Raw genomic sequence first — 25,379 nt, 5'->3', positions numbered from 1 at the left:
ATAGAGATACTTCAGTTGTCCTTGAAGCACCACAGGTCCTGCATGGAGCCTGTATGGTGCAAATGCACAGACGATGCTTTGGACGGAGAGGGAGACTAAGTCGGGCCCAGTCGAAGTTCAGTGAAGTCCAGAGTGTCCAGACGGTCGAAGGTCAGTGGTTTCATCTTCAGCATCTTGTCCATGTTGAATCAAGGGTCCTACAGCTAAGTAAGCCCTTAAGTACCCACAAGAGAGGGTTGGACAGATTCAGGGGACCCTCCCAGTGGAGGGGCTGGACAATGGGGAGGATACTCCCCTGTGCTTTGTCCAGTTTGGCGCCAGAGCAGTAGCCAACGGCTCCCAGAATTGGTTTGAACTGGACTATCACAGGGACACCAAGTGGGCCCCAGATGTTGACTTTCAGCCACTTTGAAAGTGCACCCATCCAGTCCCAATACACTAAATCCTATCTGGGAGTTGGTCACACCTCCTGTGACAGGATGCCCTTTTTCCTGCCTTCCCCTACTCAAGCTTGGCTCAGCAGTAGGAGGGCAGAAATGTGTCTCTTGGTGGCTGCAACCATTTTGTGCTGCCCGGGTCGAGAAGGCTGGTACCTAGGATACCAGGGACCACACTTAGCTCACTTCAGAAGGGTGGAATCATACCTCCCACACCGGTTACCGGTTTGGAGGTATGATTCCAAGGTGTTTGATACTAAACACGACATGTTTTGTTGCAGTTGTATCGAGATAGCATTTTACGTAAGCATATAATGCACCTCCACCTATATGTCTGACTGTGTCACCGACAACCCGGGAAAATGGACTTCGAAGGCTGCAGGGGTGCTCTGCTCATGCTGGGACGCCCTCTCCTGTAAAACCCAGCACCCTACTTTCAGTATTGCCAAGGCCTGCTAGAGGGGTGACTGAGTTTTAAGTGTAGTGACCTATAGATATAGTAAACCTATATTTAAAGGAAGTGGTTCATGCACCATTTTACACAGGCTGCAATGGCAGGCCTGCAGTTCCATTTTTTTGCTGCCTCTCATGGTAGGCATAATACATGCTTCAGCCCATGGGGTACGTATGCCCTGGGTACATGTGTACCATATACTAGGGACTGACAAGGGTACCCCAGTATCCAATGTGGAGTATACCTAAGTATATGGCATAACATTTTTGGGAGAAAGCAGAAAGACTGGGGTCCTGAATAGCAGGATCACAGTCAGACTAGTCAAAAACAGTGTAACATCAAGCAAAAGGTGGGGGTAACCATAACAAGCAGATCCTACTTTCCTGGTATCTCTGGATTTATGGTCTTTCCAGAGCAGATGTTGTGCGACACGTTCCGGGTGATGGATTTCCCGGAGCGGGCTGCCATGACAATATTCCCTCTTACTGCTTGCACTTGGAGTGGTTTCGTGTAAAATGGGGTGTCTGTTTGTCTTTGTTTGACCACTACCAATTCGCCAACTTAAGGGAGAGCTTTCTGTGCTTGCTGCTTGGTATTCGCATGTGCTTTCATTTTCTTCTTCTCCTGGTCTGTGGCTTTGACCTTGTCAGAGTTTAACAGCTGGCTGTGCAACCGTTGTCCCAATTTTGTGCAGATGGATCGGTCAGACATCAGTGTGGCCAGGCTCTCTCCCGTCGTTGTGAGGGTGGCTTGATAGGCCCGCAGAACCTGACAGAGTGCCTCTTCTAGTACAATTCCTTCATCTGAAAGAGGCTATTAGTTATAGATTCCTTACCTTAGAATTACACCCAGGCGTCAGACTGGATCCAGAGAAATATTTTCTCTGCAGTACCTGTGTGTCGGTATGTGGCGTTGGTCGACTCAGCGTCCGCCGTCGTGGTCGCGGGATGACATTGCGGTGTCTACTAGACGCCGTCCCTGCACGCTGATGTCAGTTTTTTCTTATTCCGCCAGCGCAGATCCGGAAAGAGCTTATCCCTTTTGACTAACCTTTTGTCGACCTCTTTTTGAGTCTTCGACTCCTTGTGCACAAGGGATGACCAACCTTCATCCTGGTTTCAAGTCCTGTGACTCTTGTCACAATCTGATGTCAATCACCAAAAAAGCTTTTGGAGGCCCGGCATTCTGCTCCATGCCGCACAAGGTCCCGGTAGAGGGGAAGGTTGTGGGACCGGCCACAGAGCTATCACCACTTGTTATCGAAATCTTCGCACTCCTCAGGTAAGTCCAAGCACATGAAGAAGGTGAAGAAGCATTGTCGCTCTTCACCTTATCTCTGGCCGACACGACGCTGAACCCGGAGCGTCATCGCTCTCCGGCTCCTCCTTCGGTGCTCGCTGGGACGGCTCTGCGCTTCCCTCCCTTTCCCGAATCGTCCCCTGACCAGCTTTGTGCATTTTACAAAACATCTTTGGGCAGTCTGTCTCCGCAGGTGTTAATTCGGACCCCACAGACTCGGCTGGAGGCCCTGGGCCTTCGATGCCGGTGCCTCGGTCCTTGGCACCACAGGGTCCCCAAGTATCCAGGCCTGGATCCAGATCAGTGCTGGTCGATCTCACTGTACCTTCTCTGGCGCCGATTCCAGTGATGATGCCCCGACGTCGGTTGTGCCTCCAACTGACGTCGACCCCGTCCTCACCCCTGACGTGGACACGGTGCTGGACCCGCGTCGACTGACGCTGGTACCTGTGGATAGTTCTGTACAGTTGTTCATTCCTGGCGTTCTCTACCGCCCTGAGTGGCAGCCAGAGGAGGGTGAGGAGTACCATCTTGAGGAACCGGACTGGCGAATTTGGTGAATTTGGTGAGGCCAGTGGTCTGGATACCTCCTCAGACCTTGGTATGCTTTCTCCCCCTCCTTCTGGGCACTTGGTCAAAGCCCAGCACAGGGTATTGCCCTACACCACTGTCCACTTTTTCTCTCCCAACACCCTTCCCCTGAGAGTTTGGTGGTCCAAACCTCATCCACAAAAGGCGCATTCCCTACTGCTCCTCCAGATAGGGAATCCAAGAAGCTGGACCATCTTGGGAAGATGTTTTCTTCCGCCAGCTTAGGACTGTGGTCGGTGAACACCGCATGACTCTTGGGCCGTTCTACACACACTGTGTGGGATACGGTCACGCAAGTGCTGCCACAGTGCCCGGAGGAGGCCCAGGCAGTACTCGCACATGCGGCTGCGGACGGTCGAGACGTAGCAAAGTTCACTATCTGGTGTGGGCTGGATCCCGCCAACTCACTGGGTAGGACAGTTTCCACGTCAGTAGCCCAGAGGCCCTACACCTGGCTGAGAACATCTGGCTTCTCTGGAGATGTCCAATCCATACCTTCGGACATACCCTTTGATGGCCGTCGCCTGTTAGGTGACAAGGCGGACAACGTGCTTAAGCGCTTCAAGGACTCTAGGGCTATGGCCAGATCCTTGGGCCTCGCACCAACTTCTCATCCCCTTCCAGTCTGCCTTTAACCCTTTCGTGGCTACGGAAGAGGTGCCCACCATGTTCCACACAGAGCCACAGGGCTGCGCAAGCTACCTAGCCTATGCGTGGCCGGGGACGTGGGACCAGGCGTTGCTGGTCTGGGAGCAAGTGGGGGGGTCAGTCCACCAATGCCCCCTCTGCAGCAGCCTCCAAACCTTCCTACCTTTCAGGGCCACCAGTTGTCAGTGGGTGGCAGTAACCTCCATCACCTCCCCCACTGTCACAACATCACATTTGACAGGTGGGTTTTGCAGATAGTCCGAAGGGGCTACTCCTTCCGCTTCGAGACTACCCACCCCTCCATGCCACCAACTCTTCATTGCATGTTGGAGGATCACTTGGCCCTTCGGAAGGAAGTTATGACTCTCTTGGCCAAGGGAGCTATCGAACGAGTCCTTGTGCCAAAAGTAGGTTGTGGTTGCTACTCCCACTACTTCCTGGTACCCAAGAAGGACAAGGGCCTGCGTCCTATCTTAGACCTCGGGGGCGTCAACCGCTTCCTCCGGACGGAGAAGTTAAAAATGTTAACCTTGGCTCAGGTCTTGTCTACCCTCGACCCAGGAGACTGGATGGTAGTGTTGGGCTTGCAGGACGCTTATGTTCACATCCCCGTCCTGCCAGCCCACAGGCGTTGCCTATAGTTCACGGTGGGCCACAAGCATTTTCACTTTACTGTGCTTCCCTTTGGCCTTACCAGCGCCCCTCGGGTGTTCACGAAAGTGATGGCAGTGGTCACAGCTCATCTGCGCAGATCAGGGGTTCCAGTCTTTCCCTAATGACGACTGGCTGTTAAAGACGAGCTTGCCCCTTGTTGTCGTCTCCCACCTCCAGACTACAGCAGACCTCCTATATTTGCAGGGGTTCACAGTAAATGAGCCAAAGTCGCACCTGATTCCCTCTCAGAAGCTCCTTTTCATCGGAGCAGTTCTGGATACAGCGCAGATTCGGGCCTATCCTCCCGAGCAGCGAGTCCGGGGTATTCGGGCTATGATAGCGATGTTTCAGTCTCTATCCCAGATTTAGGTGAGAATGACCCTGAGGCTGCTGGGCCTCCTGCATTTTGCTGGTGGATCCTACCAGATGGCAAATGCGGGCTCTGCAGTGGGACCTGAAGTTACAGTGGGCGCAGCATCAAGGAAATCTTTTCAATGTCGTCCAGATCTCAGAGAGGACTGCACGTTAGTTGCAGTGGTGGCTTATGAACCAGGATTGGGTCAACGGCAGATCCCTCTCCATTCCCCTACCAGAGTTAACAGTAGTGATGGATGCGTCACTCCTGGGATGGGGCGGCCACAAGGGAGAGGCGAAGATCGAAGGCCTCTTGTCTCCGGCAGAGTCTGGGCTCCACATCAACCTTCTGGAGCCCCGGGCGATTTTTCTTGAACTGAATGCATTCCTTCCTTCTGTCAAAGGAAGAGTAGTGAAGGTGTTCACAGACAACACCACCGCCATGTGGTACTGCAACAAACAGGGCGGGTGGGGTCGTGGACCCTATGTCAGGAGGCTCTTCTCCTTTGGATATGGCTGGAACATTAGGCCATATCCCTGGGGGTTCAACATCTGGCAGGTTCCCTGAAGCCAGGGCGGACGAACTCAGCCGCTGGTGCATGATAGATCATGAATGGCGTCTTAACTCTGAGGTGGTGCAAGGTCTCTTTTAGCAGTCGAGAGAGCCTTGGTTAGATCTATTCACCACCACTGAGAACGCTCAGTGTTAGCAGTTCTGCTCGTTGCAGTTTCCAAGGCGGCACTTGCTCAGCTACATCTTTTGTCGCAAGTGGAATTGCGGGCTCCTGTATGCTTTTCCGCCTGTACCAGCGTCTGATTGGTAACGCGGGCATTCGGGCAATGCCCGAGGGGCCGGTGTCTGAGTGCTGCTGTGGGCCTCTTTTTTTTTTTTTTAGCAGTCTGGGGTGGCCATTTGGGCGCTGTCTCCATTGTTCGAATATAGCCAGCGGCCCAGTAGGTGTCTGAGTGGCCTTTCTAGAGGCAGATGGGCGCTCATTACCTCCGTTTAGCAACAGGCAAGAGGTGTCACTCCTTTTGTCTCGCTGGCCGGCTCATTAATGTGTACACATACTGAGTGGGTACAGGGGGCCTGAGTAGAAGTGGCCTAACTTGTTTCACCACGGTATACAAAGGCGTGCATTTTTTTACCACCCCTCCCAAAGTTTTTTTTATATGAGTATGCCATAGCAGTGACTTGAGGAGTGATTATGCAAATGTGGCCCGATTTATTATTTTTTTTTTTTCTTTGCATGCCCGGGCCGATTTTCAATCCCAATCCAACCCTGGCCTGTACCATTCTACCTGGAGTGCTGAAGAAGATCAAGCGAGACCGGGCCCAAGTAATTCTTGTGGCTCCGGACTGTGCACGAAGAGGGTGGTACCCCGAGCTCTTGGGCATGGCCATTGATCCTCCGATCAGACTGCCTCTTCGGGAGGATCTTTTGTCGCAGCAGTAGGGGACGGTATTCCACCCTCCGCCTCCTTGCATGGAGATTGAGTGGCGACAGTTGACAGCTTTGGATCTTCCTCCTAAGTCTTAAATGTCATCTTGACAGACAGGCGTCCCTCCACTAAAATGGTATACGCCTGTAGATGGAACAAATATGTGGCATGGTGCACAGCAAAGGCTGTGGATCCACTTTCTGGCCCTCTTTCCTTTGGCCCATCAGGGCTCTGCTCTGGACAATTTGAAAGGCTATCTTTCGGCCATTTTGGCATTTCTTCGACTTCATGATCAGCCTTCTCTTTTCAAGTGCCCTATTGTTACCGGTTACTGAAGGCCATTACTCATCTGTTTCCTCCTTCTCCATTCGTAATTCCACAGTGGGACTTAAATCTTGTTCTCATTTATCTTATGTGTGCTCCCTTTGAGCCTCTACATAATTGTCCTCTTCGTCTCCTTACTTTGAAGAATGCTTTCTTGCTTGCTATCACCTCTGCTCGCAGGGTGAGTGAGCTTCAAGCTCTGTCCTCCAAGCCTCTCTTTCTTGCTGTTCATCTGGACAAAGTGGTTCTTCACACTAAGCCCTCTTTTCTGCCCAAAGTAGTTACCTCTTTCCATATAGGTTAGACCATCACATTGCCCACCTTCTTCCTACCTCCGCACCCTTCCAAAGATGAGGAGAGATTCCACTGTCTGGACCCAAACATGTGCCGTCCTTCTACCTTGCCCGCACTAAAGACTTCTGTTTTGATGATTAACTCTTCTTGGGTTATGTGGGCGCCAACAAAGATTGGGCAGTGCATAAACGTACCATCTCTCTGTGGGTTGCCCTCTGCATTAAGAGCTGCTATTGTTTGGCTAAAAAGGAACCTCCAGTAGGACCTCATGCTTACTCTACCAGGGCAACGGCAGCTACTACTGCTTTGCGACGTGGAGTTCCGCTAGTTGACTTCTGCCAGGCAGCTTCGTGGGCATCCTTGCACACGTTTACAAAGCATTGCTGCCTAGACAGCCCAGTCCGGAGAGACCGCTTTTTTGGCTGTTCTGTTCTCCAGGACTTCCTGGTGTGAACTTAGTTTGCAGGCCAAGCTCCGGGATTGGTTTTGCTGGGGTATCTATTCTAAGGTAAGTAATAGTCTCTTTCAGATGAACAAGTTACTTACCTTCGGTAATGATGACATATAGTAGTTATAGATTCCTTCCTGGATACTCTTTTCAGTATTTCTGACATCTGTAAATGTGGTTGCCTCGTGGCTGGTGAGAAGCAGAAGCACAAGTAACATTTTCACAGTTCTGTTTACCATGCATCTAGCCCGGGAACCACAGTTTATCTTGAAAGGCTTTTTTGGTGGCATCTATCCCTCCATGCTCTTCATGTGCCAGTTTGATGGTTCTTTTGTGGAGGCTTTTGGGGATTACGATGCGTGATCCACTTAGGATGAATCCCTATTGTGTAACTGCCAGCTTGTCTCTGACATTGTGGAAGGTTTTGATCTCCCCAGTCACCACTTACTTCTGACTGACCGACCACGCTCGGAACCTTGGCATTATCCTCAACTCCTCCCTCTCCATGAACCGCCAGATCAACACCGTCTCCTCCACCAGTTTCAACCGCCTCTGCATCCTCCTCAAGATTATCAAATGGACCTCCCCCCAGCCCCCCGACTGCGGAAGACAGTCACCCACGCACTCATCACCAGCAGACTTGACAACGGCAACTCCCACTACGCCGGAATCAACAAAACTCTTCTAAGCAAGCTCCAGATCATCCAGAACGCTGTCGCCAGAAACACCTCTGAAGCCTTCACTGGCTCCCCGTCGAGAAGAGGATCACCTACAAACTCCTCACCCACGCCTACAAATCTCTCAACAACATCGAACCAAAATACCTCAACGACTGAGTATGTTTCCACCTACCCATGAGGAACCTCCGCTCCGCTGACCTTGCCTTGGCAGAGGTCCCCCGCATCCGCAGAACGGGTGGGAGAACTTTCTCCCTCATTGCGTCCAAAACATGGAACATGCTCCCGGTCAACATCAGACGCTCCCCAACCCTCCACACGTTCAGGAAGGACCTCAAGTCCTGGCTCTTCGACTGACCCAGAGCTGCCCCCACCCCCAGTGCCTTGAGACCCTCACGGTTGAGTAGAGCGCTTAATAAACCACAGATTGATTGATTGACCACTTCACTCTTTGCTGTGCTTCCACTTGTGCTTCTCATGGGGGCAATGACTATTTGAGGAATTAAGAGTGTGGGAGGAATGATAGTGCTGACTATCAATTGAAGATATTTCTCAACAGAGGACAGGTGTTGCTTCGTTGGGTGTTATGGTTGCCTGGAGAAGTAGTCAGCTGGGCTGTTCTCTTTTCCTATTCTGTGAACAATGGCATAGTCCTGTTCCTGCAAGCGTATTCCCCATCGTTCAATTCTGGGAAAAGGGCATTTTTGCTTTGGGATTTCCAAAGATAATGAGGAGAGCCGGGTGGTCCGTTATGATTAAGGCTCCCTGTTTTCCGTTTTTACCAGATAAATACAGATAGCAAAACATTTATTTTCCTGTAGGTTTTTAATTTCAAATATGGATAAAAATAGAAATTCATTTGTTTTTAAGTGATTCTAAGTAAAAACCTGGCCAATAGCTGCACAGAGTGAGAGGTAAAGGGAATAAAAGAGAAAGACGTTTTAGTAATGAGGTTTTAAAAACGGGATATCTGCCCAAGGTAGTTTCTGAAATTTCCATGTTTTCATATAAGTTTATTGATTTATCGTCTGTGGGTGTTCATATCATTGAATCCTGTCAGGCATTCAACTGAGAGCATAAATGTATCCCCTAAATAAATGTAGAAATATACTTGGTTCATCTATATGTTTTTCACACCACCCAAAGTGAGTATGGATAAATGCAAATAATATTGACAAAAAATAAATATGGATAAATACAGACAGAAATGAAATACCATAAAACCGGAAGCCCTAGTTATGATAGTGAACCATTTGCTATAAGGGAAGACTTAAAAATGTCCGCAGGCCCACGCCACTACAAGACGCTCCTTCTCAGGTTGAGTATAGGCTTTCTCAGTGTCGGTGATGCTTCTACTGGAATGAGTGAGAACATGGCGCTTGGCCTCTGGGATTCCAGAGTATTGTGCCAGGATGGGTCCGAGTCCTACTGGGCTAGAATCGATAGTCACTTTCGTGGACCGTTTGTGGTTGAAGTAGGCCATGACAGTGGCCTTAGCAAGAGCTGCCTTTATCTGCTGAAAACTAAGTTCACAATCCGGAGACCACTGGTAAAACATCTTCTGTCTCATGAGGTGTCAAAGTGGGAGCACTGATGGTGACCGGCATGAATGTACCTGGCACAAAAGCTTGCCATGCCGGAGAAGGAATGGAGCATGCTAACATCTCTAAGTGGGCATGCAGCCATGATGGCAGCAAATCTTTCAGGATCAGGCGTCATCCCTTCTTCCAAAAACAGATGCCCAAAGCATTTGTCTGGTTTTATGGAACTAACATTTGTCGGCATGTGGAAGAGGTGTGGCGCAGCAGCCAGGGTGACTGACGCCGGACGCTGGGGATCACGGTTCGATCCCCGGCACCGGTGGAAGGTGTCTGCCCAGCACCATGTGACTCTGGGCAACAGCTTGCTTAATCTTCCCGACGGCCCCCAGCGCCGGGAAACTTACGGGCAGCTGTGCGCTTTACAAATACAGGATTATTATTTATTTATTATTATTACTATGGCGAGTGACACCAGCCTTGCACATTAGGTGGCAGGTCTTGTTCAGCGCTACATCATGTGCCTTGTTTGTAGATCCAAAGACCAAGACGGCGTCACTGTTGTTGAACGTGTTGGGTAATGATTGAATGACCTGGTGAATTGCCTCCTGGAAGATTTCGGCAGCTGGCGAGATGCTGATATTCAAGCTCTTGTAACGGAAGAGTCCAAGGTGTGCAGCTAAGCTCTTAATGAAGAGACCTTGTTCTTCCAGTTCGATTTAATGATGGCCTTTGTTGAGGTCGAACTTGGAGAAGAGTCTCGCTCCGTTTAGCTGGGTGATCATGTCTGCGATATGGGTACCAGATTGACGTTCAAGTTCTGTTGCCTTGTTGGGCATGTGTTATGGTCTCATTGAATGAGCTGCAGCTGAGTAGTGGCTTGGATGCATCCCACGTATAGACCTTGATGGGTGACTGAAAGAGCTTTGGGACTGCGTCGAGTTAAATGAAGCAACGGAACGGCATCACATTGATGGACACCCCACTATTAACAATGAATGCTTAAGTTAAGGTGAGCAGCTGGACAGTTGCAGGTGTTTTTTGGTAGTTGTACCTGGTGGACAGTCCCATTCTTTCAGTGTACATGCATAAGTCCTAGACTGGCTGCAGTGGGCAGGCAGAGGACTCTGGGGACTGGTGCTCGACAGTCCAGGATGTAGAAAGTGGCAAGGGCATTTGTCCCTTGTAGTTGAGCATCGCTGTGAACTTTCCTATGCAGTATATTGGTTTGAACTTCAGCCCACATGAAGAATTTGTCGAGTATCAGCGAACTATGCACAATTTTGGAGACCCGCTAGGTCCCATCTGCTGATTACAGTGACCGAAAGACAACTGTTGATGATTAAATTCATGTCATGATCATTTAGCGTGAGGGTACAGTAGGTTGCTGGTTCGCATTTGTGTGGACATCATCAAGCGGTATCCATCCTCCTCATTACTGGGAATGCGGTGAGGAAGCCAAGGTGGGGGCGGGGGGGCATGGTTTTGGGGACAGTGCGCACATGATGTCTGGTCTGTCACTTGACTTATCGAGGCGGTGACTCTCACCGTTTGTCTTATCTCTTCGTCTAAAACGATCGGGAGGTGGTTGCTTCACCTCGGCGCTGCAGATGGATTTGAAGTGATTTTCCGTTCAACAGCCCTTGCACACGTGACCGATGGCTGTGCACTTCCATCAGGAGGGTATGCCAGGCCGCACCTGTAGCAAGTTCTTGCAGTTCCCAGAAGCCGTGGCTTGTACTTGTGTGTCTGATAGCTTCTACCCATTGCTAGCGCTGTCTCTTTGGTGGTTGCGTCTGCTTCCATGGTGGCTGTTTGCTTTACAACGCACTCTTCCACGTGGGCAGCAGCCTGCTTCATATCAAGAGAGTGCGTTTCTCTGAGCATTAGTCTTAGTTAGGCTTCAGATAGACAGCCATCAATGATCCCCAGCAGCATGGCTTCTTCATTGATAAATTTGTTGCAGCAGCAGTGTTTTAAGGAGACCGTCCAGGCACTCTTCAAAGTCGTCCATTGACTCTCATGGTTGGCTGCAGGCTTTGTTGAGTCTGTAACGTTTATAGTCCACTTTAGTTGCTGGGTCGAACTTCTTTATGAGTTTATCTTTCACCTTTGGTACTTGTTGGCCTCCTCCTTCAGGATCTTCTTGAGGGCCTCTTTGACGCCTTATCCTGTGAGGTTCTTGAGGTACCCAATTACCTTGGTCTCATCTGTCCAGGGCCTCAATGAAGTAAGCACATTTTTCGATTGAGGCAACCCACCCTGCACAATGTTGTACTTTTTCGACGTATGGAATAGGGGTGGTGGCTTTAGAAATCAGCAGCATCACACTTGGACCCTCTGTCAGTAGTCCTGGTGGATTGAGATTTGTCTTGTGCCTTGAGCTCTCCGTGCAGGTGAAGGTGAGTGGCCAATAACTAAGTGTGCAACTCACTCAAGAAGGCTGCTACTCCACAATAGGCTTTGAGTGCCCTGCACAGTGCACATTATACCTCTGGGGAGGATAATGATAGATGAAAAGACCCTAGCAGGGGGAAACAAAGAGGACTGTGTCTCAGGTGAAAGAAATCCCTGACCACACGCATGTCTCCTCTTAAAAGAAGTCAAAGGTGAGGCTAAAATAAGTGATGTTTACAAGTTAGAGATCATGACAAAGTGGGAGGAAAGGCATGCACAGTGTAGACCTGAAACAGTAATTGGTCTCTGACCAAGAGGGAAATACAAATCCTACTTCCTCATAAGGAGAGGAAGGATCCAAACAAGCCACTTATGTGCACACATTCCGTCAGGAAATAGAACAGGTCATCCCATTTGCTAATACATATGTGATAGTTCAACAGCCTCAAACAGAGGTTCACAAACCATGTTGTTGGGTGTTTGAGGAGAAGAGTGAGTCACACCCGTCGCCCATTGAAACCAGCATTGGCATAGCCAATAGGTCTCGGCTTTGGGATGTTATAAGTTGTTAGTGTAAAAAAAAAAATGCTTCCCAAAGGCTACACGCAGAACATGCTGAATTAACCGTTTTGACATGCTTGAACTTGAGCTGCTATGGCAACGAATGCCAAGAGAATGTGTGTAGAAATGCCAAACACACCAGTAAACAGCACCACATATCATTGTGTATGGAATAATATCTGCTGGAGCGGCGGCAGCCATATTCGTAAACAGCCACATATGTTCTGACTGCATGCAAGATTTAGGCACGGCCGCAGGCATACGCCGAGGGGAAAAAAACACACACAGAGCCCAAGTCAAATAATTACCAGTTTCCACAAACAGGCTAATGATTCTGCGGACAAGGCATGGAGTGGATGTGCCTACAGAATGAGAACGAGACACTGAGACCTACCCACTCCCAACAGCCCAAAGACAAGTAGACTGTAAAAGACCTCCCTTTCTGCATTCACCACATTAAGAGTGAGAAAAAGGATCTGTAGTAAGGGAATGTCTTTTACTTACAGCAGGTAGGTAGCAATTAACATAACAGACACGCACTAATGTGCGTCCGCCATCCCTGAAAGAGTTAGGTTTGATTTAGCATCCAACAAAGGCAAATATTGACAACTGGTTATGTCAGACTTCTATTCTCTGTGGAAATCAAGCTTCGTCATCTGGCGGATGCAGGAAAAAATACTGTAGCACGCTTGGTTGTCTCGATCAGCAAAAATTAACATAACTGGGTAACTGAACCCCTAGAGCAGTTGCCAGCAGCCTCGTTAAATTGCATGTTACCAAGAAGATTTGGGAAAGACCAATCCCTAGCAGCCTCTCTGCAGAGGCAGTCCTCTGCCTGAAACCTGACAACAAAATATAAAGGGTTTCTGAGCACACAGATCACAATCTGAGAAAATAGGACAATCTGCCCACAGGCATCAAGAGACATGGAGAAGGAATTGAACACAAAATAAACAGTAGTTAAAAAACTCAAAACAGCTGTCTAGGGGTACAGTGTCTAAACACGTACAGGTGGAACGTCTAAAAACACGGACAACAAACGGTTAAGTTAAAGTCCCCAAATGGTTGAATACTTATTGGGGTGAGAAGACATTCCGCGCATGCCTTAGCGGAGACAGGAGATGGCAGTCTAAAAACACAGAAGGCAGGAGCCTCTATAGACAACACCCGGGTCTACGCAGGCACATGCAAACGTACCGCACTGTAAATGCTCAGTGAAAACACACAACATTCTACACAAATACAGGCTTCAAAAGACAGGACAAACACAGAACACAGCTACACCAAGACACACAGCATTGGTTGCATAACACATCAGGGGCTAGTTTTGTATTACATGGTAATGTTTTCACACGTTCCTTGTATACAAAATCTATCGTCTCATAGGCCCACTTACAAAAGTGCACGCAAAGTTTCAAACTGTAAAAAAACAAACATTTGTAAGGACACAATGATGTACACGTGTTCGCCAACACGCCCTTCCTCGATGTTACAATCAGCCTGGGGAGGGGTGGGTCTATGTTGAAACACTGGGTGCAGGTTTAAGCGTCCCATGTTGCAGATCTCTGAACACAGGGAGATGCAGTCCCTCCCGCCCCCAGAGGTACAAGACAAGATTTCAAAACTCCACCATCTCGAAAGACACACACTCCTTCTGTCCTACAGCTCGCAGAGCAGAGTCATGCACTTACCTTTCACCACAGAGAACGGGACGGCCAGCAACAAAAGCAGGAGCATTGTGTGCAAGGTCCTCATGGTTGCAACGGACTACCAGGGTTGACCAGCAACACCTAAAGGTACTTGTACTGCGCCCTCTGGAGTTCCAGCGTCCCGCGAGCGCTGCTAAATATAAAAAATAAAGAAAGAAACCGCGCGGTAACCCTCGATCGGGCGCCACACTCCGAATTAAAGTAAACCAGCACTGTAAAAAAAAAAAAAAAAAGCCGAAGCCCGCGAGTGGTGCGCACGAGAGCGAGCACCAGGCCATGTGTTTTCAATTATCGCGCACGCGTCTGGGCTCGATAATTTAAAACACATGGCACCCCTGAGATGCGGGAGCTGCTGGTGTTTTTCGCGCGGTTGAGAGCAGCAGCAGCATATGTTTCCAGTTATCGCATAGCAGTAGGCCAAGCTCGTGCGTGTGTGGCGTATTGCTTGCAGTTATCCGCATGTGGTGAGCTTTTCAAAGCCCCTTACAATAAGTCTTGCAGAGCAGCACATGCGCGCTGCTAGGCGAGACCTAAAAATGGCTATATTCAACAACTCAAGTCCCCAGAAAAATTTACTTTTTTTAATGTACTTTTTTAATGTACTTTTTTAATGCATCAACCTTTAAAAATCTAACCCAAACTCTGAACTGGTATCTATATGTACTGTACACAGGACCATGCACTATCCTTAACAGTTGATATTGGTGCATTCTGCTGTTAAATACTTATACATTGCTTAGAATTCTGTCACCAGTATGACAAATATGGCGTAACCTTTCTAGAAACAAAATATTTCCTCATAGGTTACATGTTGCGAAAGTTTCATGTTGTTTGGTTAAATGGAAGATACTTATATGGTTTTATTTTCCATTAAAACTGCTTTTAACATTAGTTATCACATTATGTTGAGTCATGGGCAAGTCCATTGTGGGTGGGATAGCTTACTATAACTTTGGGGGGAATGCAAGTGGGGACGTGTTGTATCACCAAATGGGTGTGATTTATGGCCGAAATGGAAATGAAATGGCACCAAGAACTATGGATGGAAGGTATCGTAATTATTTGTTAATAGTATGTAGCAAATAAAATAATCAAAATCCTGTGATAAGCAGTAGAAAGTAGCATGAGTTAGGGAGGGATGTTTTGACCCTTTTGCAGCATTTCTTGTAGTTTGATTTAGCCACTTATTTTTCAGCAAAGGTTTTCAGCCTAAGGGCCTGATTATGACCGCAAAGGCTGTTGTCAGACTGCCTGCAAGATTAGGAGTTTTCTCCTGCCTGGCGGGATTTGTTTTTGACTTTCCTATGGCAGTGCCCTGAAAATGGGCACCGCAATGGGAACACCAAAAACAGTTCCTACACAGCATGGACTGAAAAGATCATGCCGTGCAGGAACTGGCTTGCATGCACACGTACCCTCTCCGTAACGCAGTTCATGGATGAGGAACCTCCATGACACAGCTGGCGGCGAGGAAACTCTTAATATGCTTGGCAAGACAGTGGTGGTCCCACCAAGCATATTGCGTCGGCCTGGGCAGCTGTGAATGGGTTGTGGTGGTCCCATCGCCCTAATCGTAGTCGGATGGCCGAGAGTACACCACCACAAAGACAACTTGGTTGCCGATGCACTCAAGACGGTGTATACAATGTTAAGTAACAATAAACAACAATGGTAGCAAAATGACAGAAATATTAGAACAAAAACTCTCATGAAGAGTAAATCTTGGAGTCTTTAATGTAGCATACAGCCAGCCGACACGTGTTTCATCGCACTCGCGATTCCTCAGGGCTAGATGGCTGTGTTTAGGTCAGAAAGGTCGCTCAGCTAGTGATAATTCCAACCCAGCCGGGCCCTTGACCGAAGATACTCCGTATGAGTAAGCGATGAGAAGTAAGATTATTAACTGGATTGCATTAATAGTCTCAGGCTTGAAGATCACAATCTATTGTTGATTCCAAATGTAGCTCACGACGAACATGGTATTGTTCTATTTTATGGAGAAGTTTATCCTATGCCGGGTATGGCTCAGATGTGTTTTGGCGCCTCAAGCTCGGTAAAGCAGAGAAGCGGCGTGTAGCGCGTCCAGACCCTGCGGCACTGCCGCAGGGTCTGGACGCGCTACACGCCGCTTCTCTGCTTTACCGAGCTTGAGGCGCCAAAACACATCTGAGCCATACCCGGCATAGGATAAACTTCTCCATAAAATAGAACAATACCATGTTCGTCGTGAGCTACATTTGGAATCAACAATAGATTGTGATCTTCAAGCCTGAGACTATTAATGCAATCCAGTTAATAATCTTACTGCAATCCAGTTAATAATCTTACTTCTCATCGCTTACTCATACGGAGTATCTTCGGTCAAGGGCCCGGCTGGGTTGGAATTATCACCAGCTGAGCGACCTTTCTGACCTAAACACAGCCATCTAGCCCTGAGGAATCGCGAGTGCGATGAAACACGTGTCGGCTGGCTGTATGCTACATTAAAGACTCCAAGATTTACTCTCCATGAGAGTTTTTGTTCTAATATTTCTGTCATTTTGTTACCATTGTTGTTTATTGTTACTTAACATTGTATACACCGTCTTGAGTGCATCGGCAACCAAGTTGTTTATGTATGGGTAGTTTCTATCTACTCAATTGAGTGGTTTAGGGTTTCTCCACTCGCCGAGTTGCACCTGATTAAATAGCAATTCTGTACTGGTGTGCGTATAAACGGGCAGTGCACCCGGAGCGTAACTGATCAAAAGCCTTGAGAACTCTACACCACCACAAAGCCCCCACCAGTCTGATGGTTCGTGGACTGCAAGACTCTTAATCGGGCCCTAAGTCAATGCTGAACAAAAGTGGTGGAGTCTTAATTAAGCGAGAGTGAGGCCATTTTGAAGGAATACCTTTAAGCTGTCTTTACTATAGCACATAGTGCACAACAAGTAGCCGTTTCTGGGTGTGAAGATGATCTTCGAGGCATGTGAGCTGTAGATCACATGCTTTGCATAGCCTGCCATCTAATGTTGGGTCCGGATGTTTGCACTTTGTTTTTCTTCGAAGAAGTCTTTTCCAGTCACGAGGTAAGGGACTCCTCCTTTCGGTGATAGTGCACATGGGCATCAACTTCATTGCTAGATTATTTTTTTCCGCCATCTGGTTCGGAGTGAATTGCTGCACTCTGGTTCAGCACTGCTTCTCGGGTTCCCTTTGACTCTCAATCCACTGCCCTCCATGTGTTCGTTTTTTGATCGCATTTCCCATTCGCAGCGTATCGTTTCGACAAAAAGGTCTGCGATTGGAAAACCCATGGCGGGCCGTTGGGCCTACCCGTGCCAAGCTCGCTAGCAGTTGATTGAACGGACTCCATCAAGCTCTGTCCCAGGTGTCGCACTAAGTTTCCGCGCACCGACTTGCACAAAGTGTACATCCTCTGCCTATCCCCGGAACACGACGAAAAGTACTGCGACACAGGTCGATCGTTTCGATCGAAGAAGACGCTCCGTACCCGTCTGGCTCGACATCACGAAATGCAACATCTGAGCGGCTCTACACTGGACATCTTCAGTAAAAATTCCAACAGAGAAGAATTCCACTCTCAAGGAGCCGAAGAAGAAGCAGAGCATATCTCTGTGTCCGAGGCCGACTCGGACATGAAAGAAGAGGAGGAAGTTATACCGGGTCAGTGTACCATAAGTTCAGAAACCCCCTTGCCCCAGCAACACAAGAAGAAAAAGGCTCTGGTCCCTCCTCTGCCTTCGTGCCAAGGTTGGCCCGAGAAAAAGTTTTGGACGCCCCACCCTCAGGCCTGGCGCCGAAACACAAGGAAAAGCCTTCCGGCTCGGGCTAGAGTCAACCCCATGCCAGTGCAGAGCCGAAAACTTCGGCGTCGAAATGGAAGTATGTTGTGGTAACCATTCCATTGTTAAAGAAGAGTAAATCTTCGGAGCCTAAACTTTCAATGCCTAAAACAGCGACTAAAGAGAGACTCCACCAAAAGAGCCTCGGTCCAACGGGGATGAGGGTAGGCCACAGGATACTGACCCATGGGAAAACTATGACACTGATCCGAACACTGATCTATATCCTTTCAAATCCTCACCACCTGATGAGAACGTAGGATACATTGAGCTACTTAACAAGGCTGCTCATTATCATGGGATGGAGCTACATAAAGAGGCTCTAGAAGAGGATTTCTTATTCGAAACCCTAAGTTCCTCTCCGAGAGCTACTCGCACACTACCAATGCTCAAAGGGATGCTTAAACATGCAGATGAAATCTTTAAAGAGCCTGTGAGGGCAAGAATTATTACAACGAGGGTGGAGAAAAAGTATAAACCAGCACCTACTGACCCCGCTTATATTAAAGGTCAGCTACCTTTAGACTCTCTTGTAGTTTCCAACGCTCGTAAGAGAGCTAACTCACAGACTACAGGTGACGCCCCTCCTTCTGATAAGGAGTCTCAATTAATTGATGCCGCAGGCAAAAGGGTAGCTTCGCAAGCGGCCAATCATTGGCACATTGCTAATGCGCAAGCTTTGTTAGCTCGCTATGACAGCGCTCAATATGACGAGCTAGACAAACTAATGCAGTTTCTGCCTGATGAACACAAATCAAAGGCTAATGACCTTATTCAGGAGGGTAAATTAATCACCAATACCTCCATCAGGTGCCCCGTAGACGCAGCAGACACAGCAGCCCGCACGGTGAACACCAGTGTACTGCTACACAGGCATGCTTAATTGAGAATTTCAGGATTTAAACCAGAGGATCAAGCCTCTATTCTCAACCAACCATTTGACAAAGAACACCTCTTAGGCCCAAAAGTGGACACTCCGCTAGAAAAAATGAAGGACCCTGAGGTTGCCAAGTCTATGGGGACTTTACAATTGCCTTCAAATAGGGGATCTTTTTGTTGCTCCTTTTACAGGGGTGGCTCCAAAAATATTTCCACAAAGAATCCCTCCTCCTCTTACAAAGGCAACAACCAATCGCCCTCATCAAGAGGCTATTTCAGAGGTGGATTTAGAGGTAACAATGGTAAGGGAACAGGCAGAGGCAACTCAACACGCACTTCCCCCGCAAACAACAAACAGGGTCTTCCTTTCTCTACCCCCGATCATTCCACTCCTGTCGGGGCACGTCTCTCAATTTCTACCTGTTTGGAATACAATCACCTTAGACAAATGGGTTCTACAAATTATCCAATATGGTTACTGCCTGGAACTTATCCACTCCCCCAAACATTCTTCCAAGATCACACTCAATGTCACAAGAATATGTCAACCTTATCGAGCAAGAAGTTCTCTCTGTTAGAAAAAGAAGCTATAGAACCAGTCCCATTACAATATCAAAGGGCCAGTGTATACTCTCTACTTCTTGATTCCCTAGAAGGACGGCTCTCTCAGGCCTATACTAGACCTCCGGGAACTAAATCTATACATTCAGTCGGACCCCTTTCATATGATGACGCTCCAACAAGTGCTCCTGATCCTTCAGCAAGGTGAATTTCTGTCCACTCTGGGAGGACTTGAAGGATGCCAATTTACATATCCTAATACACCCTGCCATCGCAAATATCTTAGGTTCATGTTAGCGGGCCAGCACTATCAATTCAAGATGCTCTCATTCGGAGTAACCACCGCACCAAGGGTTTTCACCAAATGCCTGGCAGTAGTCGCATGTACTTACGAAGACAACACATTCACGCCTTCCCATACTTAAGTCCCATCTCAAACCATCCAATACGCAAGTGTATTTGGGAGCCACTGTAGATGTACAAAAAGCTCTGGCCTTCCCCAATCCGGCCAGAATCCGCAATATGCAGCCTCTACTCTCTCAGCTTCAGCCTCAAAACTTATTGCCAGCTCGAGTGTTCATGCAGTTAGTAGGGATGAGGGCGTCTTGCATCCTAATAGTCCCCTACGCAAGACTTCAAATGCGTCCCCTTCAGGAATGCTGAGCAAGTCATTCCATTAGTGGTTTGGAAACTCAGCCAGGCGTAACTGACAATATTCCTAGTTGCTCCCTCATGGGCCTGTCAACCCTTGTTCACCAAACTGGTTTAGCTCTCAGTAGTTCCTCACCAAAACTACATCTTACACTCAATCTCCTCACACAGAGCCATAGAGAGATAAGCCATTCAGATCCCAGTCATCTCAACCTTGCGATCTGGCACCTGAAGTCTTAGAGTTTGGCTACCTCATTCTCACGCCAGACTGCATGAACATTATGAAAGAGGCTAGACGTCCTACCGGAAGAGCTTACTATGCAGCAAAGTCGAAGCGGTTTGTCATATACTGTAATAATCACATCAACCCGCTTGATGCTTCAGTTCAAAACATGATATGCTATCTAATACATCTACAGTGTTCAAACTTAGAGTACACATCCATATGTTTACATCTTGCTGCATACCTTCATAATAGACCCCATTTGTCTCACTTCAGAGTGCTTGGCAGTAAAGCATTAATGGAGAGACTTAAGAGTCATTCCCCCAACACTTCCACCTGATCCATTGTGGAATCTCAACATTGTCCTCACCAGACTGAGGGGTCCACCTTTTGAGCCATTGCACAGATGTGAGCTGCAATTTCTCACTTGAAAGGTAGCTTTCCTCATAGCTATCACACCACTGAGAAGAGTGGGTGAGATTCAGGCACTAACCATAGAAGAACAATTTTTCTAAGTACACCAAAACAAAGTGGTTCGTCGGACCAACCCTAAATTTCTACCAAAGGTCATTTTTGCCTTTCATATCAACCAATCTGTTGAGTTGCCTGTGTTCTTCCCTCAACCAGATTCTGTGGCAGAACGTGCTCTACACACCTTTGATGTGAAAAGAACATTACTCTACTACATAGAAAGGACAAAACCTTTCCTTAATACAATACAACTATTTGTGGTTTTTGCTCCACCACATAAAGGAACTCCCATATCAAAATCCGGTTTTGCACAGTGGATAGTCAAGTGCATTCAAACATTCTATGCAAAACAAACATTGACAAATTCCCCGATAGCGCACTCCACATGCAAACTAGGGGCTTCTATGGCATTTTTAGGAAATCTACCCATAGATGACATTTGCAAAGTTGCAACATGGTCTACACCACACACATTCACAAAACACTATTGTGTAGATATATTAGAAAGACAGCAAGCTAGCGTGGGCCAAGCAGTTTTACTTACACTATTTTATTTATTTATTTATTTGCGGGTTTGTAGAGCGCTTGAATAGACTCCCATTGGAGTATCTCTGCGCTTAAGAGCCAGAAAACAAAGACAGAGCAAAAATTTCAAACGACTGCAACAGCTACAGGTTAGCCACCGCTATGGGAGATCACTGCTGTATAGTCTATGCAAAGCATGTGATCTACAGCTCACATGCCTCGAATGGAAAATACTACTTACCCGGTATGCATCTGTTCTTGGCATGTAGAGCTGTACATTCACATGCGCCTCCCCGGGTACCTATACCTGTTGCAATTACATCTCACTCAGACACATATATACATGGACATCTCTTTCTACTACTTTTACTAACTCCATTATCACCCTCTGCGGGAAAACAATCTAATAATGGAGTCGATGCCCATGTGCACTACCACCGAAAGGAGGAGTCACCTGCCTTGTGACTGGAAAAGTCTTCTTCGAAGAAAAACAAAGTGCACACATCCGGACCCAACACTAGATGGCAGGCTATTCAAAGCATGTGACCTACAGCTCTACATGCCAAGAACAGATGCATACTGGGTAAGTAGCTTTTTCCTTTCTGTTTATCTTGTCCGTCTGCTTTTACTGCATGCTCAAGTGTAGTTCTTTTGTCTTGGAAAAGTGGAATTTCCCCTCATATCTGGTCTTTTTCCCTCCCCAGCGGGTGCTTTCGGCAGTGATTGCAGCTTCGGTCGTTGGTTTGGCAGAGTTGTATGTGCTGGTGCGAACTATGGAAGGCGAACTCGGTGAATCATAGCGTGGGAAAGATCCCACTCTGGAAATGCGAAACATAAGGGTGGGGTTTTTTTTGCCAAGCTGGACCCTGGCCAATGTTTTGGTCTTGATTTCTGTTACAGCGATATTGCTGTGCAGCGGTCGGCAGAGATTAGGTCTATCTCCTATCCACTTCTGATCCTTGGCATTGTCTTCACCATGGATTCCTCAGTGCACTGCTGTTTTTTTGCCTCTTTATACTCTACTGATCATCTCACTTTCTAGGTTTTCATTAATGCAGATAGCACTTCCCATGATGCTCGGAAAGTGATGGACATAGAGGACAAGTTTGGACCACAAATTAAGGATTGTGAAAATGCTGTAGAAGATGAAATGGTGGATGAATACATTTTTTGTTACCCTTGAATGTTTTCTTTTTTTGATTCTTGTAATTCGCATTGCTGTTTGTAATGTTATTTTAATGTCTAGTATGAGTATTTAATGTACGAAATTGCTGTTGATGATTAGACAGAGCCCACACTTTCACATGAATGCGCAGTGTCTTGGTTTCTATATTTCAGGTAAATATCCTTGCACGAGTGTCCCTGACCGGTTTGTTCAATTTTCTGTCTTTTTGGCCTCCAGTTCTGCTGGGAACTCTGAAAGGTAAAGCACTGCATTCCCTTTAGGTTTTAAATTCTCACCAGCTTCATGCTACTAATCGTAGGATAAAGGATTTAAACTTTGCACCATTTTGGATCCTGTCTCTGAACTTCCTATTTATTGATAAGACCTTGAGAAATAAACAACACTCAGGACGAGGCAAAGTGGTGGTCTTAGTATATAGTTAGTTTTGGGCATTTGGTCTGTCTAGAAGCTGGTGGTTGACCAAGGCTGGAGAGAGAGTACCTAGCAGTAACCGATTTAAGCTGTGCTATATAGACACTTATTGTACTACAAAAATCCAATGTGTTGGCGCATAACGTGTGGTAAGGCATTTCAATTGAAACTGCCACATGGTATTCAATTTACACACTATTTTTGCACTGTAAATTCCTCATATTATTTACTGAAATTTACTTTTGCTAAAAGCCTGGGGCCAAGAACAGTTTGCATGAGGAATGTGATTGAATACCTTACACAAACACCTGAACTTCCAATTTCTAAACATGATGAGCACTCGGAATGGGGCTAAAAATGGTCTACATCAGCATGGTCATTGTTACCAATGGAGTTCCAGGCACACAGATAACACATGCACTATCTAATAATTGAAATGTACAACCTCCAGTCGGTGTGCTGGTAGTACACCACCCTTTCAGTTGAGTGTGTGTGCTCCAACATTAAAGTTGCGCACAATTAGAGGGTTACTTTGAATGTGGGGGTGTACTGCTTTCTACTCCTGCAAAATCAAAACTGAAATCTCTAAATCAGAGATGTCGAACAGAGATCCATGAGGAATGGTTCCATACAGTGAACTTAAATGAAACTCATTAACATATTAAAATACGGTGAGGGTGATTTGTGTGGGTTTCTACCGCCTGTCCACGGTTCCATATTGTTCCCACTGGTCCTAGTATGTATTGCAGTGCTATTAAAGTTAGGGAGATTCACCCTTCTTCCTGAATATCTTGCGATCAAAGATCATAAGAATACAATAATATTGGAGCCTCAAGCTCACGCTATATTACTTATACATACATCTATACATTCACATATTCAATTCAACAATTGTATTGAATATATGTTCATGTAATGGGATATGTAATATAGCGCGTGCTTGAGGCTCGAATGTCATTAACCTAGTGGTTGTCCTGAAAATCTGTCCTGCATCTGCTCTGCTGGACCTGCGTTCAACACCCATGCTGTAAGTGAATATACAGGTTAATAACAAAATATTTTGTTCAAACGCAGAATTGTGTGCAATTAAATTCTCTGTGTAGTGATGCCCTGTGGTCTATAATAATAATTAAAAAAAGTTAAACTTTTTTTTAAGATAGGCAGCAATACACTGTAAAGCCTAACAATGATGTAATTAATTTTTAAAAAAATCTTTATTTCGGCAAAAATAGCCATAAAAGACACATGAATATACATACACGAATTTAAAAAAATTTGAATTCCAATTAACAATTCAAAAGAACATGCATAAGCTTTTTCCTAAAAAAGGGTCACCAAAAATATTTCATTTAGCACGATTCAATTTAGCAGCAGAAATGCACACAGAGTATACCTCTTTGGACAATCTATCATAATTTTCAAAGCATTTGACCCAATTTTTTTCGAATAAAGAAAACTGAAGTTAAAAACCTGCTAATACTGAACACAATGAACTGATCAGAATTTGTTTTGACAATCCTATATGCAATATGACAACTTCTAGTTCCTAGGAGAGCACACATGGTTTTTAACCATTTTTTCCGTGCCTTTGTGTAAGCGTTGCATACAAAGAGCATGTGAATTTCATTCTCCAAACAGGAAGCAGAGCACATAGGACATATTCTGTTATAGACAGTTGTACATTCAGCATTTTTCTTTGACCATCGTTCAAGATTAGAAGTTAACATAAGAGTCCCGTATCTGAATTTCAGGTAAAGGGTCTTAGCCACAGGAGGCTCAATTTCGTCCAGAAATGTTTCAAAACAAGGTTCAGCTTTAAACAATAAAAATTTGTTGATTAAAGTACCAGTTCTACTCTCGTGTACAACCTTGTTATTCATATAGGACCAAAAAACTCTCTTCACCACGGTTTTTGCAGATGGTGGCAAGTTCTCCGGGTGTTCCCAAAAGGGATGCAACCCCAGCAGTCTAAACCATTTTTGTATGTGCCCATACCATGGGATGGAATTAAAAGTGTCGAGGTTTAGTACCTCTTGGAGACAGTTCCTATAGTCCAACAATTCTGGGGTGGACCAAACTCTAATCCAGAACATCAAGGGTCTTAGAATTGTAAAATGATCAGTTCGTTTAAAATTTAGGTCAAATTGGAGTGGGATTAGGGGGGTGCTAGTAGGAACTCTTACAATAGATCTCATGAATTTATTATCCAATCCTTGGAAACACTCTCTGGCCCAGGGACCCCATATTTCAGCCCCGTATAGAGTGGCAGATTGGATTTTAAATTTGAAGAGTTCAAGAGCAGGTGTTACACTCTTGCTTACACTGGCATTCAATTTACTCATAATGGGTTTTACATTTTGAGCATATACCACCCTACTCTTCTCAAGTTGGGCCTTCCATGTTAACTTTGAGTCAATTACCACCCCCAAGTAAGAAAAGTTATCAACGACCCCAAGAGTTTGTCCATTAAGAGTTAAAATCCCTCTATCTGGTCTGCTAGGATTTAATGCCATACATTTAGTTTTGTTAGTGTTTATTTCCAGGCCTTTTTTTTCACAGTAACCACTGAATGAGTTTAAGAGTATCTGGAGGCCCCTCTTAGTCTGGGAGATGAGGATGGTATCATCTGCGAAGAGCAACACAGGTACTCTCTCTCCATTCAGCTGAGGTGAATCGTTGTTGCAGGCATTTAGATGTTCAGGAACATCATTAACAAATATAGAAAATAGAGTGGGGGCCAGGACACAACCCTGACGAACTCCGCGCTCGATTGGAATATCGCGGGACAGTTCGCCA

General features: G+C 46.6%; 1 protein-coding gene across 1 annotated transcript in view; it reads left to right on the top strand.

Annotated features, from left to right (window-relative positions):
• Positions 1 to 24,428, top strand: part of VMA12 (vacuolar ATPase assembly factor VMA12) — a 100,909-nt gene extending 76,481 nt beyond the window's left edge. Inside the window, exon 6 of the mRNA XM_086955176.1 lies at positions 21,691 to 24,428. Coding sequence (XP_086811302.1) covers positions 21,691 to 21,786 — 96 coding nt within the window. The 3' untranslated portion in view covers positions 21,787 to 24,428. The remainder of the gene's footprint in view (positions 1 to 21,690) is intronic.
• Positions 24,429 to 25,379: the final 951 nt, after the last annotated feature.

The sequence above is a fragment of the Lissotriton vulgaris genome, chromosome 2_1, assembly GCF_964263255.1.
Source record: "Lissotriton vulgaris chromosome 2_1, aLisVul1.2, whole genome shotgun sequence".
NCBI classification, from domain to species: Eukaryota; Metazoa; Chordata; class Amphibia; order Caudata; family Salamandridae; genus Lissotriton; species Lissotriton vulgaris.
Note: the sequence above shows the minus strand (reverse complement) of the source record. Positions and strands in the feature narration are given on the sequence as shown.